This window comes from Cnephaeus nilssonii (genome assembly GCF_951640355.1).
Source record: "Cnephaeus nilssonii genome assembly, chromosome: 8".
In the NCBI taxonomy this organism is placed as follows: domain Eukaryota; kingdom Metazoa; phylum Chordata; class Mammalia; order Chiroptera; family Vespertilionidae; genus Cnephaeus; species Cnephaeus nilssonii.
The window spans coordinates 7,659,673-7,675,218 of NC_137079.1; the positions used below are offsets into that span (position 1 = coordinate 7,659,673).

Below are 15,546 nucleotides of genomic sequence, written 5' to 3' on the forward strand. Positions count from 1 at the left end.
AGGGCGTCTGTTCATGGCCATCTGTTTCACTCTCCCCAGGATGCAGTGTCAGCCTTACTCGCAAGAACGTCGGCTGAGCTGCTGGCCGTGGAACAGGAATTAGCACAAGAAGACGACGAAGAAGCAGGGCCGGGGGAAGAGCTCCGGGGTCCGGAGGGAGATTGGTAAGGCCTGCCCTCCTGAGCCGGTGGGAGCTCAGGGAGGACGCTCCGTTTCTCATAAGAAGCTTTCAGCCCGGCCTGTGGCTCACGGGTTGAGCGTCGACCTATGAACCAGGAGGTCACGGTTCCACTCCTGACCAGGGCACATGCCCAGGTTGCAGGCTCGATCCCCAGGAGGGGGTGTGCAGGAGGCAGTCAGTGGATGATTCTCTTTCATCATTGATGTTTCTATCTCTCGTTCCCTCTCCCTTCTCTGAAATCAATTAAAAAAAAATTTTTTTTTTTAAAGAAACTTTCAGGGAAACCTTTGTGGGACCAGACCTCATTCTGGAATCAGGGGCAGCGGGTAGCTTCAGGGAGCTGCCCCCCGAGGAGCGGCGTCCTCGGTCCCTAGAGGTGGAAGGGGGTCATGGGAGATTGTCAGCAAAGTTAACACATCAGCGAGACTCGAGATCTTTGGTAATTTTAACACTATTTCCTGAGCTTTTTTAACTCTAGGTCCAAACGATCGATTCTGAGAGGTGTAGTGGTTTACTGTGGCGTTATAGATAAGTTTAAAAACTGGCTCTTTTCCTTTAAACTGCAAGTACCATTCAGGCTTTGGTGAGTCCAGTCAGATGTTAGGGGACGACTTCTGAGCAGCCATTTCGCTATTTGTTATCACCTTTACCTTCCTTTGCTATCTCATCTCATTACTCACACCCCATCCTTTAAAAAAAGGTTGGGGGGGGGGATTGGTTATTACAGCTTTTGTCTGGATTCAGGTCTGTATGAAGAATGGTATCTTTCTTGGTTTGTACTGTTTTCTCTAAAAACCAATTTTAGTGACTACATCTGCTTTGTAAGTACACATGGAAAATTACTTGAATTAATTTTTATATATAATTACTTAGAGTGTTCGAGCTACTGTTAACACATGTGCGTACACATATATAGCATGCATTTGTGTGCGTGTGTGTGTGTAGAAAACTCTTTACAAGTTAGAATAACAAGATACAAATAAGATCATGGGCACGTGGCAGGCGCAGCGTCCTGCAGTGATGGCAGAAGGTACAGGTGCACTTGGTTCTCATTACAAGCCCTTACAGTGAATAAAATCAGAGACTGCAAAAGCACACACACAAAGGACATGTGAGTGAGGACGTGTTTCATTAAGGTTCCTTTAGATGATGAGCCTGCCTGTGCATGTAAAGTGCAATTTGTTTCACACGCATTTCAAAAATACACTTGGAATGTACCATAAAGAAATCTGCAACTCACAGTATTCATTGCTAGCTCCACCGACTTCACTTCGTGACTAGGCGTTTCATGTCTAGTCTGTGCCAGTTGGTCACCAGTCACAATTAAAGCTCGGCTTTTCGTTACCAGTAGAGAAAATGTTCGCATTCTAAGAACATGAAACACAACCCAGCATGAGACATTCTAAACACACGGGGCTCCTGCTCTCCTGTCAGTGGAGTTTGTACAGAACACATATGTGTTGTAAAGCCCCCACTTACCACAGCACCCAAACCCGTGCCATGGCTTTTGTTGACGACAAGGTCACACGGCTTGAAGGGTCTTCTGTTATTTCAGTAGTAAAACTCCCTTCCCACGGGGTCCACCCCTGCGGACCGTGAGCACAGGGGGTCATGGGTATTTTTATTCCTCATGTCTTTATCCACTCTTAGCAGAGAGTCACTCTGTTCCATTGTACGATTAATTTTACAAGACACGGCCTAGCCGGCACAGCTCAGTGGTTGAGTGTTGACCTAAGAACCTGGAGGTCATGGTTCGATTTCCGGTCAGGGCCCAGGCCTGGGTTGCGGGTTTGATCCCCAGTGTGGGGCGTGCAGGAGGCAGCCAGTCAATGATTCTCTCTCATCAATGATATTTCTATCTTTCCCTCTCCCTTCCTCTCTGAAATCAATAAAAATATATTTAAAAAAATTTCTTACAAGACACGGACAGCTAACACCGAGTTTTATTCTAGGAAGTGACAATATTTTTAAATGGCGGGGCTAACCTTAATATTTGATTTTCTGTATATTTCTATTTTAATCTTTAGGAATTAGGTCAAATTTCATTCATGAGTTTGACATTTTAGTACCTAACTATGGTGACTTCGCTGTCGATTGCTAGAGATAACTTTATATTTCACGATCATTTTAGTAGAAAGGGCTTGGATCGTGATCTGTGTCTGCTGTCCCTTTCCCTGGCACCAGGTGGATGTCCCAGGTCCCTTGCCCTGGTGCCGGGTGGACGTGCCCAGGTACCTTGCCCTGGTGCCGGGTGGACGTGCCCAGGTACCTTGCCCTGGTGCCGGGTGGACGTGCCCAGGTCCCTTGCCCTGGTGCCGGGTGGACGTGCCCAGGTACCTTGCCCTGGTGCCGGGTGGACGTGCCCAGGTACCTTGCCCTGGTGCCGGGTGGACGTGCCCAGGTCCCTTGCCCTGGTGCCGGGTGGACGTGCCCAGGTACCCTGCCCTGGTGCCGGGTGGACATGCCCAGGTCCCTTGTCCTGGTGCCGGGTGGATGTCCCAGGTTGCATTGTGCTGGGACACGTCGGCTGGGATTAAAGTGTGTCTTGTTTCGTTTCTCCGAAGGTTGGCGATGCTGAGAGAGGCCTCTGACGAAGTGGTGGCTGAGGAAGAGGCCGACGTGGCGTTGCCAGGGGGCAGCAGGTGTATGGGAGACCTAAGCTCATGCCCGAGTGTGCCCGAGACAGCTGAAGGCACGAGGAGGGGAGAGAACAGCTGTGCCAACGGCCCTGGCAGCCAGCCCCCTCCGGGAATGCCCACCCTCGTGAGTACTTCCTTCCGCTGCACTCTCCCCAGGCAGGGCTCTGACCGGCACCCCGTCGGCTGCGTTTGTCTCTTCGGGTGTAACTCCACACCAGGGCTTTGCGGAAGCTGATCGCCAGAGGCATTGGTGGAGTTGGCTATCAGAAGCATCGTAAATGCTTTAAAATTTTAAATGGGCCCCAAAGATTCATTCCCCACTTAGCTTTTCTGTGAGAAGGTAAATAGTGGTACTTAGATCTGGTCACTGCTCTGTGAGTGTTCATTAAAAGCATTTTCAGAGTTTCCTGGGTAACACCGGGATGATGACCTAATAGTATTAAGTTTCATAAATGTTGTAAGTTTACTTCCATTCAAACATGCAGTGAGCGTTTACAGTTCACGCCTTTGGAGGGTGTTCTGATTGGAGGTGGCAGAGGACCAGACCGGGCACAGGCGCTCGTTAAGTGGCAGACACGTTGAGGGGCCATTATTTTCAGGCTTTGAGGATGCTGGCGAACGTGGGATGCTGTAACAAGCTTAGACAATCCCTTTATCCTGAGAAAGCAGTACCGCATGTCCCTGACTGAAGACTTCGTGTGGGTGGATACGTGTAATTGCAGAGTCTACGTAAACCTATAACTTTACAGTAGATTTCATTTTCATGTTTAATTACCTTTATCACTTACTAGAAGCCCGATGCACGAAGATTCGTGCTAGAATGGGCTTTCCTTTCCCTGGCTGCCGGCACCGCCTTTCCACTCCGGCCCAGCCCCTTTCCACTCAGGGAGCTGCCTCTTTCCGCTCTGGCCCCGCCTTCCCACGCTGCCCAGAGGCCCTGAGAGGCCGGGGGTGGGGCAGAATTCCTGCGTCGTCACCATGACGACAATGCAAGCATCCCGCTCCCATCACTCGGCACCTGTGTATGCAAATTAACTGCCACCTTTGTTGGGTTAATTTGCATATCACTCCTGATTGGCTGGTGGCGTAGTGGAGGTACGGTCAATTTACATGCTTGTCTATTATTAGGTAAGATTCTGGAGAAAGCACTAATCAGTTGGGTGCTATTTAATGATGAGGCGTGCCCAGATAAAATTGTTTATAGCGCCACGTTTACCTTCTGTGAATGGAAGCCTTCACTCTTTAGGCCTAACCTGTTAGGACAGGTATCACCCTACCCACCGGCTCTGTGGGTCGTCGGTTGGGGTCCCATCAGGAGTCGAGAGGTCCTTCCCTCAGAAGAGGCCCGAGTGCTAGATGGGTCGCTAGTGTAAGGTCAGGTCTTTCTCGTGTCCTTGGAAGAACGGGGCGTGAATGTGTCCACGTGTGTCAGCTCCTGACGAAGGCCTTCTGTTGCAGGTTGATAAGGAGACCAACACAGAGGAGGCCGAGGACGCTGGCCTGGCGGTTCGGCCCAAAGAGCGCAGTGGGCTGAGCGCGCGGCAGCGCCCCCTGGTGAGGAGCAGCGTGATCGTGCGCTCGCAGACCTTCTCGCCCGGGGAGCGCAGCCAGTACATCTGCCGGGTAAGGACCGGCCCCTGCCCAGGCGGAACATGGGACATGCCCGGGACATGCACATGTGGTGGGCATCTCAGACTCCGACCACAGATATGAACCGCTAGAAATGTTTCTTTAAGATACTCGTAAATATCACACTCTTGTGGTTCGTTTTAGTTTGGTTTTGGGGTTCCCCCCATTTCCTAAATGTAATGTCTCATTGGCTCTAGGGCCATTTATTTGGCAAATACGTGAAATTGCAGATCTGGCTACTAAGTATACTTGGACTTCCGTCTGTATTTAGAAGCTTCAGGTGATCTGCGGGTTATCTTTTGTAGATCTCTGTGTACATTATATGCCACGTTGGTCCTGCTGGACCCAAAACTGTGAATTGGGTTTTAGAACAAAGTCATCTTTTAGTCATGGCGCTAGGCACAGAATCAGATTCATAGTTCTGTGGCGAATGGTTGTGGGATTCATACCAATTTACCCAATTCTATTTCCAGTGGAGTTTATGACTCCTAGTAATATAGGTTTAATGTTTAAAAAATGGGTTAGAAAACTGTTAAAGTGTGTTCGTTTGATCCAACAGATGTGTGTATTAGCACCTGCTGCTAAGCATGTTTCTAGCTCCCTGGGATTGGTCTGAACCAGAGACCCAAGCTCTGCCCTTGCAGAGCTGCGTCCTGGTGGGTCGTGCCCAGCGATGAGCAGTGGACACGATGTGTCTGGGATGGGGACGGGGGCTGCGAAGACGAGGGGCTGGGATGCTGAGGGCGAGGGGCGCAGGTTTAAGTAGGTTCGAGTGGCCTTCACTAGTGAGGTGACATTTCAGCAGCTCCCTGGTGCCGGCGACGGGGAGAGGATGGGATTTCTGGGCTAAGAGTTGTCTCCGTTGTGCAAACTGTGTCACAGCTCCAACCTGAACATCAGCTTTTCTTTTAAAAATAAATGTTGTGGGCCCTAGCCAGTTTGGCTCAGTGGGTAGAGCATCGGCCTATGGACTGAAGGGTCCCAGGTTCGATTCTGGTCAAGGGCACATGCCCGGGTTGCAGGCTCAATTCCCAGTAGGAGGCGTGCAGAAGGCAGCCCATCAGTGATTCTCTCTCATCATTGATGTTTTTAATCTCTTCCTCTCCCTTCCTCTCTGAAATCAATTTAAAAAAATAAAATTATATAAATGTTGCGGGGAAAATAAATAAATGTTGCGTATTAGCTGAAAACAAAAGGGATCATTTTATGTCAGAGTCTGTGCAGTTATCTTAACCATGACTTCTGATAACTGCCACCAGAAGGCACTTGTTTAAATTATTCCTGGAGAGTATGTCATTTAAGAAAAAATGGAGCAGGGCAAAGCGTGTTGGGGAGGGTTTTCTGTCCGAGATGAACTGTTATCGCCACCCCTTTATCTGCTGGACGCCCCTTTGTCAGCAGCCTGTCATGCAGTGACTTTCTTTTTTTATCCTTTATTGCCAGTTAAATCGAAGTGACAGTGACAGCTCAACCCTGGCTAAAAAGTCTCTGTTTGTGAGAAACTCCACTGAACGGCGCAGTTTGAGGGTCAAAAGGGTACGTATTCCGTCAGCACCAGCCCAGGCCTACCCCACCCGGAGTCCTGGCTGCCACGCGTCGCCGCCGACTGGCCCGTGGGCTCTTGCGTGAAGCCGCTGTGATGACAGGGATGCCGATGTTCCAGAGCTTCGAGCCAGAATATTCACGTTTCAGTCCCTTCTCTCTTCTGTCAGATGGTCCAGCTTCTGTTAGGAATCTCCTATTTTCCATTCCCACTGCCGGCTCTGTAGGCAGGAATGCCCTCCTGTTCCCTGCGTATGGTCTCACCCGGCCTCCTTTGAAGTCCTGTCCCCAGGCCAGTCCGGCCCAGGCTGAGCGACCGCCCTCCCCGGAGTCCTGTGGCACAGCGGTCCCCACCTCACAGTCTCCCATGTCCTCTGACTCCTCCTCAAGGTCACACTCTGACCTCCCCTGCCCTGAGTCCTGTGGCACAGCGGTCCCCACCTCAGTCTCCCATGTCCTCTAACTCCTCCTCAAGGTCACACTCTGACCTCCCCTCCCCGGAGTCCTGTGGCACAGCGGTCCCCACCTCAGTCTCCCATTTCCTCTAACTCCTCCTCAAGGTCACACTCTGACCTCCCCTCCCCAGAGTCCTGTGGCACTGCGGTCCCCACCTCACAGTCTCCCACATCCTCTAACTCCGCCTCAAGGTCACACACTGTCCTCTCCCTAGGGTTTTGCCTACAGACCCCCAGCAGACATTCATTCATACATACTCAGGTTATTTCTTATTAAACCGATAAGACTGGCTGCAGGAAGAACAGCCGACATGCGGGGGTGAGAGCTGATATTAGACGATGGGAAACCGAGGAGGGGCCGGGATTGACGCGTCGCTTAGAGGAGGGGTCAGATCTGAGCCCCGCCGCCCGCGGCCTTCCGGCCGGCACTCACAGGCATGAAAGCAGGTGTGAGCGCGGGGGGAGTACGTGTCCTGAAACGAAGGGCACACGTGTTTGTTTTCGTGCCGTCGAGTGGGCGGGCCGAGCAGGCTCCCTGTGGTGGTAACGGAAAGCCTGAGGTTGGAGCCGGGAAGGCCTGCCTCTCGCTCAGCACGCGCTCACTGGGGCCCTGTGCTGTGGTCCTCACTCGGGACCCGTCTCTGGACGCAGCAGGTGCAAGAAGCGTGCAGACTGAACACGCACTGGAAAGCTTCCGCTGGGCGTGACACCCGCTGACCGTCACTGGCAGGGCTCGCCACTCGGGAGCCAGGAGCCGCCAGCCCGGTGCCGGGGAGCGGGGCGGCGGGGGTGATGAGGGCGGTGCGCTCAGGGTGGTGCCGGAGCAGGGCGGCGGGGTGATGAGGGCCGTGCGCTCAGGGTGGTGCCGGGAGCGGGGCGGCGGGTGGTGGAGGGCGGTGCGCTCAGGGTGGTGCCGGGAGCGGGGCGGCGGGTGGTGAGGGCGGTGCGCTCAGGGTGGTGCCGGAGCGGGCGGGAGGGCGGTGCGCTCAGGGTGGTGCCGGAGCGCGCGGTGATGAGGGCGGTGCGCTCAGGGTGGTGCCGGGAGCGGGGGCGGCGGGTGATGAGGGCGGTGCGCTCAGGGTGGTGCCGGGAGCAGGGCGGCGGGTGGTGAGGGCGGTGCGCTCAGGGTGGTGCCGGAGCGGGCGGCGGGTGGTGAGGCGGTGCGCTCAGGTGGTGCCGAGCGGGGCGCGGGTGATGAGGGCGGTGCGCTCAGGGTGGTGCCGGGAGCGGGGCGGCGGGTGATGAGGGCGGTGCGCTCAGGGTGGTGCCGGGAGCGGGGCGGCGGGTGATGAGGGCGGTGCGCTCAGGGTGGTGCCGGGAGCGGGGCGGCGGGTGATGAGGGCGGTGCGCTCAGGGTGGTGCCGGGAGCGGGGCGGCGGGTGGTGAGGGCCGGTGCGCTCAGGGTGGTGCCGGGAGCGGGGCGGCGGGTGGTGAGGGCCGTGCGCTCAGGGTGGTGCCGGGAGCGGGGCGGCGGGTGGTGAGGGCCGTGCGCTCAGGGTGGTGCCGGAGCGGGGCGGCGGGGTGGTGAGGGCGGTGCGCTCAGGGGTGGTGCCGGGAGCGGGGGCGCGGGTGATGAGGGCGGTGCGCTCAGGGTGGTGCCGGGAGCGGCGGCGGGTGATGAGGGCGGTGCGCTCAGGTGGTGCCGGGAGCGGGGCGCGGGTGATGAGGGCCGTGCGTTCAGGGTGGTGCCGGGAGCGGGGCGGCGGGTGGTGAGGGCGGTGCGCTCAGGGTGGTGCCGGGAGCGGGGCGGCGGGTGGTGAGGGCGGTGCGCTCAGGGTGGTGCGGGAGCGGGGCGGCGGGTGATGAGGGCGGTGCGCTCAGGGTGGTGCCGGGAGCGGGGCGGCGGGTGGTGAGGGCGGTGCGCTCAGGGTGGTGCCGGGAGCGGGGCGGCGGGTGGTGAGGGCCGTGCGCTCAGGGTGGTGCCGGGAGCGGGGCGGCGGTGATGAGGGCGGTGCGCTCAGGGTGGTGCCGGGAGCGGGGCGGCGGGTGGTGAGGGCCGTGCGCTCAGGGTGGTGCCGGGAGCGGGGCGGCGGGTGGTGAGGGCGGTGCGCTCAGGGTGGTGCCGGGAGCGGGGCGGCGGGTGGTGAGGGCGGTGCGCTCAGGGTGGTGCCGGGAGCGGGGCGGCGGGTGGTGAGGGCGGTGCGCTCAGGGTGTGCCGGAGCGGGGCGGCGGGTGATGAGGCCGTGCGTTCAGGGTGGTGCCGGGAGCGGGGCGGCGGGTGGTGAGGGCGGTGCGCTCAGGGTGGTGCGGGAGCGGGGCGGCGGGTGGTGAGGGCGGTGCGCTCAGGGTGGTGCCGGGAGCGGGGCGGCGGGTGATGAGGGCGGTGCGCTCAGGGTGGTGCCGGGAGCGGGGCGGCGGGTGGTGAGGGCGGTGCGCTCAGGGTGGTGCCGGGAGCGGGGCGGCGGGTGGTGAGGGCCGTGCGCTCAGGGGTGGTGCCGGGAGCGGGGCGGCGGGTGATGAGGGCGGTGCGCTCAGGGTGGTGCCGGGAGCGGGGCGGCGGGGTGGTGAGGGCCGTGCGCTCAGGGTGGTGCCGGGAGCGGGGCGGCGGGTGGTGAGGGCGGTGCGCTCAGGGTGGTGCCGGGAGCGGGGCGGCGGGTGATGAGGGCGTGCGCTCAGGTGGTGCCGGGAGCGGGGCGGCGGGTGGTGAGGCGGTGCGCTCAGGGTGGTGCCGGGAGCGGCGGCGGTGGTGAGGGCCGTGCGCTCAGGTGGTGCCGGAGCGGGGCGGCGGTGATGAGGGCGGTGCGCTCAGGGTGGTGCGGGAGCGGGGCGGCGGGTGTGAGGGCCGTGCGCTCAGGGTGGTGCCGGGAGCGGGGGCGGCGGTGGTGAGGGCGGTGCGCTCAGGGTGGTGCCGGGAGCGGGGCGGCGGGTGGTGAGGGCGGTGCGCTCAGGGTGGTGCCGGGAGGCGGGCGGCGGGTGGTGAGGGCGGTGCGCTCAGGGTGGTGCCGGGAGCGGGGCGGCGGGTGATGAGGGCGTGCGTTCAGGGTGGTGCCGGGAGCGGGGCGGGCGGTGGTGAGGGCGGTGCGCTCAGGGTGGTGCCGGGAGCGGGGCGCGGGTGGTGAGGGCGGTGCGCTCAGGGTGGTGCCGGGAGCGGGCGGCGGGTGATGAGGGCGGTGCGCTCAGGGTGGTGCCGGGAGCGGGGCGGCGGGTGGTGAGGGCGGTGCGCTCAGGGTGGTGCCGGGAGCGGGCGGGCGGGTGGTGAGGGCGGTGCGCTCAGGGTGGTGCCGGGAGCGGGGGCGGCGGGTGATGAGGGCGGTGCGCTCAGGGTGGTGCCGGGAGCGGGGCGGCGGGTGGTGAGGGCGGTGCGCTCAGGGTGGTGCCGGGAGCGGGGCGGCGGGGTGATGAGGGCCGTGCGCTCAGGGTGGTGCCGGGAGCGGGGCGGCGGGTGGTGAGGGCCGTGCGCTCAGGTGTTGGGTGGTTTGTTTCCAACCCCGCAGGCGGTGTGCCAGCCCGTCTCCGGAGAGCGGCCCCGGAGTGCCCGGTGCGCACGTCCCTGGACCTGGAGCTGGACCTGCAGGCCTCGCTCACGCGCCAGAGCCGCCTCAACGACGAGCTGCAGGCGCTGCGGGACCTGCGGCAGCGGCTGGAGGAGCTGAAGGCCCAGGGGCAGACGGACCTCCCGCCCGGCGTGCTGGAGGACGACCGGTTCCAGAGGCTGCTGCGGGAGGCCGAGAAGCAGGTGCAGTCCCGGGGCGCGAGGAGGGGGGGGCAGGAGGGGGCAGAGCCATCCCTCCAAGGCCGCCATGGGGAGGTGCCAGCTCCCTCCTCAGCTTGCTCGGCTCTTCAATTCCTCTGCTACAACTCGGAGCACTTTCTGTCGTGGCCTTTTTAAGCCAGGATGTGGCTGAGGGTGGTCCCTCCACCCGGTGCCGTCAGGTGCCCGCCCGCCGCTCCGCACCCCCGTCCCGCAGCTGCTGCTCTGGGCACCGGCCTCCTGACCCAGGGGGCATGGCAGCGAGGGCAGCGGCCATCACTTCCTTTTTTTTTTTTTTTTTTATTGCTTTTTTACAGAGAGGAAGGGAGAGGGATAGAGAGCTAGAAACATCGATGAGAGAGAAACATCGATCAGCTGCCTCCTGCACACCCCCCACTGGGGATGTGCCCGCAACCAAGGTACATGCCCTTGACCGAATCGAACCTGGGACCTTTCAGTCCGCAGGCCGACGCTCTGTCCACTGAGCCAAACCAGTCAGGGCCGTCACTTCTGCTCAGCGTTTTCCTTCGTCTCTACATGAGACTTGGCAGATAAACACAGTAAAGCTTTTAACACACGTGGTCGCTTGCGTTTGAAATTGCGTGGCCACATCACTGTGGATGTACCGCTAATGTTAACGCTCCTGAGTTTTCACGTTCTGTGACCTTCAAGGAAGGTCACGCTGCACACATTCTCCCTCCACACATTCATCCTACAAACAACTGTATAAAACAGCATAGAAAATCACCGATTTAAAAACAGGGTATTTTAAAGGAATATTTCCATTAGTCTCCCTCCTAAGTAAAAAGTTCAAGAGCCTTCATATTGGTGACATTGGTTTATTCTCTCAAGGGTAGAGTTTATATTTTAGATTAGGAGCATATGTTTACATCTATAATCTATAATAATAAAAGTGTAATATGCAAATTAGACCGGTTGTCCTTCCAGATGAAGCCACAGCGGCGGTGGGGGCCACGCCCCTTGCACGAATTTCATGCATCGGGCCTCTTGTCAATATATAACATACAAATAGAATTTTCCACGTAGCTGAAATACTACAACTGCCAAAACATTATTTTCTTTTAACCCTTTCGGATGGAAATCTGAAATAGATTCGTCGCCTCCTTAAATGTAATAGAAGCTTCTGTCCATAATATAAACTCCTCTTTTTGGCCCAAAGCGATTTCTTAATCATATAGTGTCTGGTACTTTAGTGAAACTTTGAGTCATTTAACTGACTAGCACTACTAATTCTAGATGGAACTCAGAAACTTAACGTATGAATTTCAGAGATCAAACTGGTACCAATGACTTTTAAAGAAAGTTTAAGCAACAAAACCCATTACATATCTGTATTATATCCCACCTGAGAGAAAGAACCCTCACATACAATAGGATCTCAGGGAATGTCTGTTCAGCGGGGAGTTGAATGGCAGGTCTCCTGTTTGATGCCACAGCGGATAACAGGGTAATCAGACACCGTCATGCCCTTAAAGGGCTTGTGGTTTGCTAGAGGAGAGGAGCCAGGAAGGCTTCCTGGAGGAAGTGGCATTCCCTGGCCTGGAAAGTGGGTGGTGGAACTTCGTCCCAGGCGAGGGTGCAGAGGCCAGCAGGTGGGTCCCAGCACTAACAGCCCAGGCCCCAGAGTGCTCCCGGCAGGGAAGGGCCGGGCGGAACCTGTAGGACAGCAGTCTTTCTGCAAAACGGGGTGTGGCGTTAAAGGCTGAAATGACCTAGTCCTGTGTTTGTGACCTTAATGACCATCGTCGTCGTCACTCTCTCGAGTCTTTTAATTCAGCATTAGCACTAACTCCAAACGGTTGGTTGACATTGACCAACTTTACCATCCTGGAGAAGCGATGCAGTCTCTAACCCTCATGGGTCAGAGGTTTGCACAGCTGGGTTCGAGTTTACGACTGTAGACCTGAGCAGGACTTCACACCTTCGCGTTTCTGTAAACAAGCCCGCCATGGTGTTCAAACTGGCGTGCTGTTCGAAGTCAGGGCTGGTGACCTCAGGCTGGTCCCTGAGGGGGCGCAGGGGGCTGGGAATTGGGGTGTTCTGTTTCCCCATCTGGTGGGGTGGCCTGGGGGTGTCCAGACTGTAGACGTTCTCTGAGCTGTACACTGATGTCACCTTTTGGGAATGTGAAGTCTACCGTTAACAGCTTATAAACGGCTAAGACAGAGAGAAAGGGGGTTGAAAACACGAATAAGGGGGTGCAAGTGTGTTTCCCCAAACGTCAGCAGTGGGCATTCCGTGGACACGCTGCTGTGGCAGCTTCTCATTTCCCCTTTGCGGGCTCTGAGGTTTTCCAGGCGCGTGAGCAGTCACCCTGCCTCGGTAACAGGGCGTTTCTAGTGCGCTGCCACGAACAAGCCCCGAATCCGTGGCCGCCGCCCTCCGCAGGGCCTGGCCCGTGGTGTCTCCCGGTGGAGAGACGGCTCCACCCGCCGGCTGCTGAGGTGCCCGCATCCTGGAAGCCTCGCGGCGCCTCTGGGCGTCTCTGACTCGTGTCGTGTGGGGGTTTGTGTTTTCGCTTCCTGTGCCAGGCTGAGCAGTCCAAAGAGGAGCAGAAGCAGGACCTGAACGCGGAGAAGCTGCTGAGGCAGGTCTCCAAGGACGTGTGTCGGCTGCGGGAGCAGAGCCGCAAGGTGCCCCGGCAGGTGCAGTCCTTCAGGTACCCGGCCGCCCGGGGCACGTGGGGGAGGGTCCCCTCGGAGTGCCCTGGGCCTTAGTGTCAGGGTGCGAGACACCCCACCCTCTCCTCCCGGGTGGGACGGATGAGTTTCCCTTTGCTCCTCCCGGGCCCAGAGGAGCTGGCGGGGTGCCGGCGGGGTGCGCCCGACGGAGGGAAAGGCAGGGAGGCGACGTGGGCTTCAGACTCTGAAAGACGAGTCTGTGCCACAGACTCCATGGTGAGGAGTCGGTTCCTGGCGCTCCGCTGAGAGAGGGTCTGTCCGCCCTCCGTGCTGTGGGACCAGGAGGCAGCCCAGCAGGGAAATCGCACGACCTGGCTGCTGCTAAACCCAAAACAGAGGTTTATAAACTCTCCCCCACTCCTTACCATCCAAGCCCGTTACCCCCCGGCAGGTGATAAAGATGCTGAGGTGGGCAGGGCTGGGCGCTCTGGCGTGCAGGCGGCTGACTGCACCCCGGCTGCCGTTCACTTGGAGCCAAGAGCCAGCCCGGGTCCCTGGTCTGGGGTTTGCCCGGGGAAGTGAGGAGTCGGGAGTCTTACGTGCAGGGTCTCTCACTGGCTGGCAGCTGAGCGAGCAGCCAGATGCCCCACGCGAGCCAACGCCGCAGGCCGCGTTCCCGGGTCCCCGTGTCCAGCCGGCCCTTCTGGCTTCAGCGGCATCCCGACCACGCCCGCTTGCCTTTCTCGATGCTCACGCTTCTCTCTTACGGAACGGAACAAACCACCAGGACCTCACACCGCAAAACGACTCTCGCTCCAGTTTCCATCACGTTTTCCCTCTTCCTTTCCTGCTGTCTCTTTTCCGGGGTCTTTCCACCTTGGTTCTGGCCTCCACCCCCGACCTGCTCCCCGTCCAGACCGTGTGGTTCTCGGGTGGGCGGTGCCTTGTCCTCCTGGCTCCCAGCGGGTCCGCGAACTAGACCCGCTCAGTGAGCGTGCTGATGGACGGTGCGTACCGGGGGAAGGTTCTGTGGGGAAGGGCAGGGGGCTCCTGTCTGGCAGCTAGAGGGTCCCCAAGCCTCCCTGCTCCCCTCCCGGACCTCTGGAGAGCCGCCAGCCGCCTCTTCCTCAGCTGCCCCCTCGGGTGGTTGCAGCTGGTCCTGCCCCGGGCGCAGCGTTCCCGTCTTCTCCCTCGGAGGCACGGTGCGCTCACGGGGCTGCAGCTGCGCCGTCCTGGTTTTAAAGTGTTCCCGGCACCACGGAATTCTCTCTGAGGTTCCTGCAAAGTTTCCTCGGGTGCCAGCCTCTGAGCCCTCTCCTCCCGGGTTCAGGAACACTTCTACTTGGGCTGACCCCGATGGTTTAAAAGCTGCCTCACGTTGGGAACCAGCAAGGAAGGCCCTGTCACTGTCGGGGTCTGCGGGTGAGGGACACGGTCTGCGGGTGGCGGATGTGGTCTGCGGGCGAGGGCGTGGTCTGCGGGCGAGGGGCGCGGTCTGCGGGGCACGGTCTGCGGGTGACGGATGTGGTCTGCGGGCGAGGGCGTGGTCTGCGGGCGAGGGGCGCGGTCTGCGGGTGAGGGACGCGGTCTGCGGGTGACGGATGTGGTCTGCGGGCGAGGGCGTGGTCTGCGGGCGATGGACACGGTCTGCGGGGAGGGCGTGGTCTGCTGGTGACGGGCTGGAGCCAGAGCTGGTGTCCCTGGCCCACCGTGAAGGGCAGAGGCCCTTGACTTTAGCAGAGGTCTCCCTGGGACCGGAGCTCCCGGGGACGCCGCAGGAGGCCGGGACCGTTCCTGCTGGTCGCAGTGCGCCCAGCACCCACTGAGCGTGTTTGTTCCTCGCCCTGACCCTAGGGAGAAGATCGCCTACTTCACCCGAGCCAAGATCAGCATCCCATCGCTGCCGGCCGACGACGTGTGACAGCGTCCTGCGGAAATGAGCGTCTCCCGGCCCCTTAGGGAGGAAAGACTGAGCAGTGGTCTGGTGGGTCTGTCTGGGGGAGGGTGTGTAATTGTCAACTCTAAAGAGCTGTTATTTCTCATCAGAATTCCGACATGCTAATTTTAAAGTACTTTGAATATAATTCTCATATAAAAAGCAAGAAAAATCAGGTAACCAAAGCGGGCGAGTCTGGTACCCAGATGTGTACAGCAGGAGTGGTTGGAAACATGGACTCGGGCAGAGCCCAGGGCTGTCCTGTCGAACCCGCACAGGCGGCTCTTGCTCTTCCTGGTTTCCCTGCGACGGCCGGGAGGCTGGCCCGGCCCGCGGGGTCTTGCACTCGAGAGCGGCGAGTTCCACGTGAACGAGCTTCGGAGCAGCGCTCCAGGGCCCCCGGAAGCAGGTGCTGTGTTCATCTCCGTCACCTATGCGGGAGCACCTGTTTCCTCAAGGCAGAGTCTTTTTTGTCTTTTTTTGTTCGTTTGTCTAAAGAAAACAAATGCTGAGATCAAGCACATCCGATGCAGACCTGGGAGCAGGCTCCTGGCTGCACGAAGGCCTCGCGGCCTCTGACCCCGAGGGCGGGGAGGAGGGTGCCCTGCAGCCACGGAAACAGGCTCCCCTGCCCCGCAGGGTGGTGGGGGGCGTTCAGGTGTGAGCCTGGCTCTCCGAGGTGTGGGGATGGTGTCGATAGAGGAACGCGGTGGCCCTCATCCTAAGGACAGACACTGAGGACGGGGAGGGAAACCCATCGGCATCCGTGTGGTGAAACCAGGAACAGAGGAAAGGGTATCCTGATTGAATAAAGGTGCCAAAAAAAAAAAA

The 15,546-nt window shown here is 58.9% G+C and overlaps 1 protein-coding gene across 1 annotated transcript in view; it reads left to right on the forward strand.

Moving 5' to 3' along the window:
- Positions 1-15,546, forward strand: part of WWC2 (WW and C2 domain containing 2) — a 131,853-nt gene extending 116,307 nt beyond the window's left edge. Inside the window, 8 exon segments of the mRNA XM_079779211.1 lie at positions 40-164; positions 2,746-2,944; positions 4,279-4,443; positions 5,893-5,985; positions 9,881-9,893; positions 9,896-10,122; positions 12,690-12,817; positions 14,634-15,546. Of these exon segments, the coding sequence (XP_079635337.1) occupies positions 40-164; positions 2,746-2,944; positions 4,279-4,443; positions 5,893-5,985; positions 9,881-9,893; positions 9,896-10,122; positions 12,690-12,817; positions 14,634-14,700 (1,017 nt within the window). The 3' untranslated portion in view covers positions 14,701-15,546.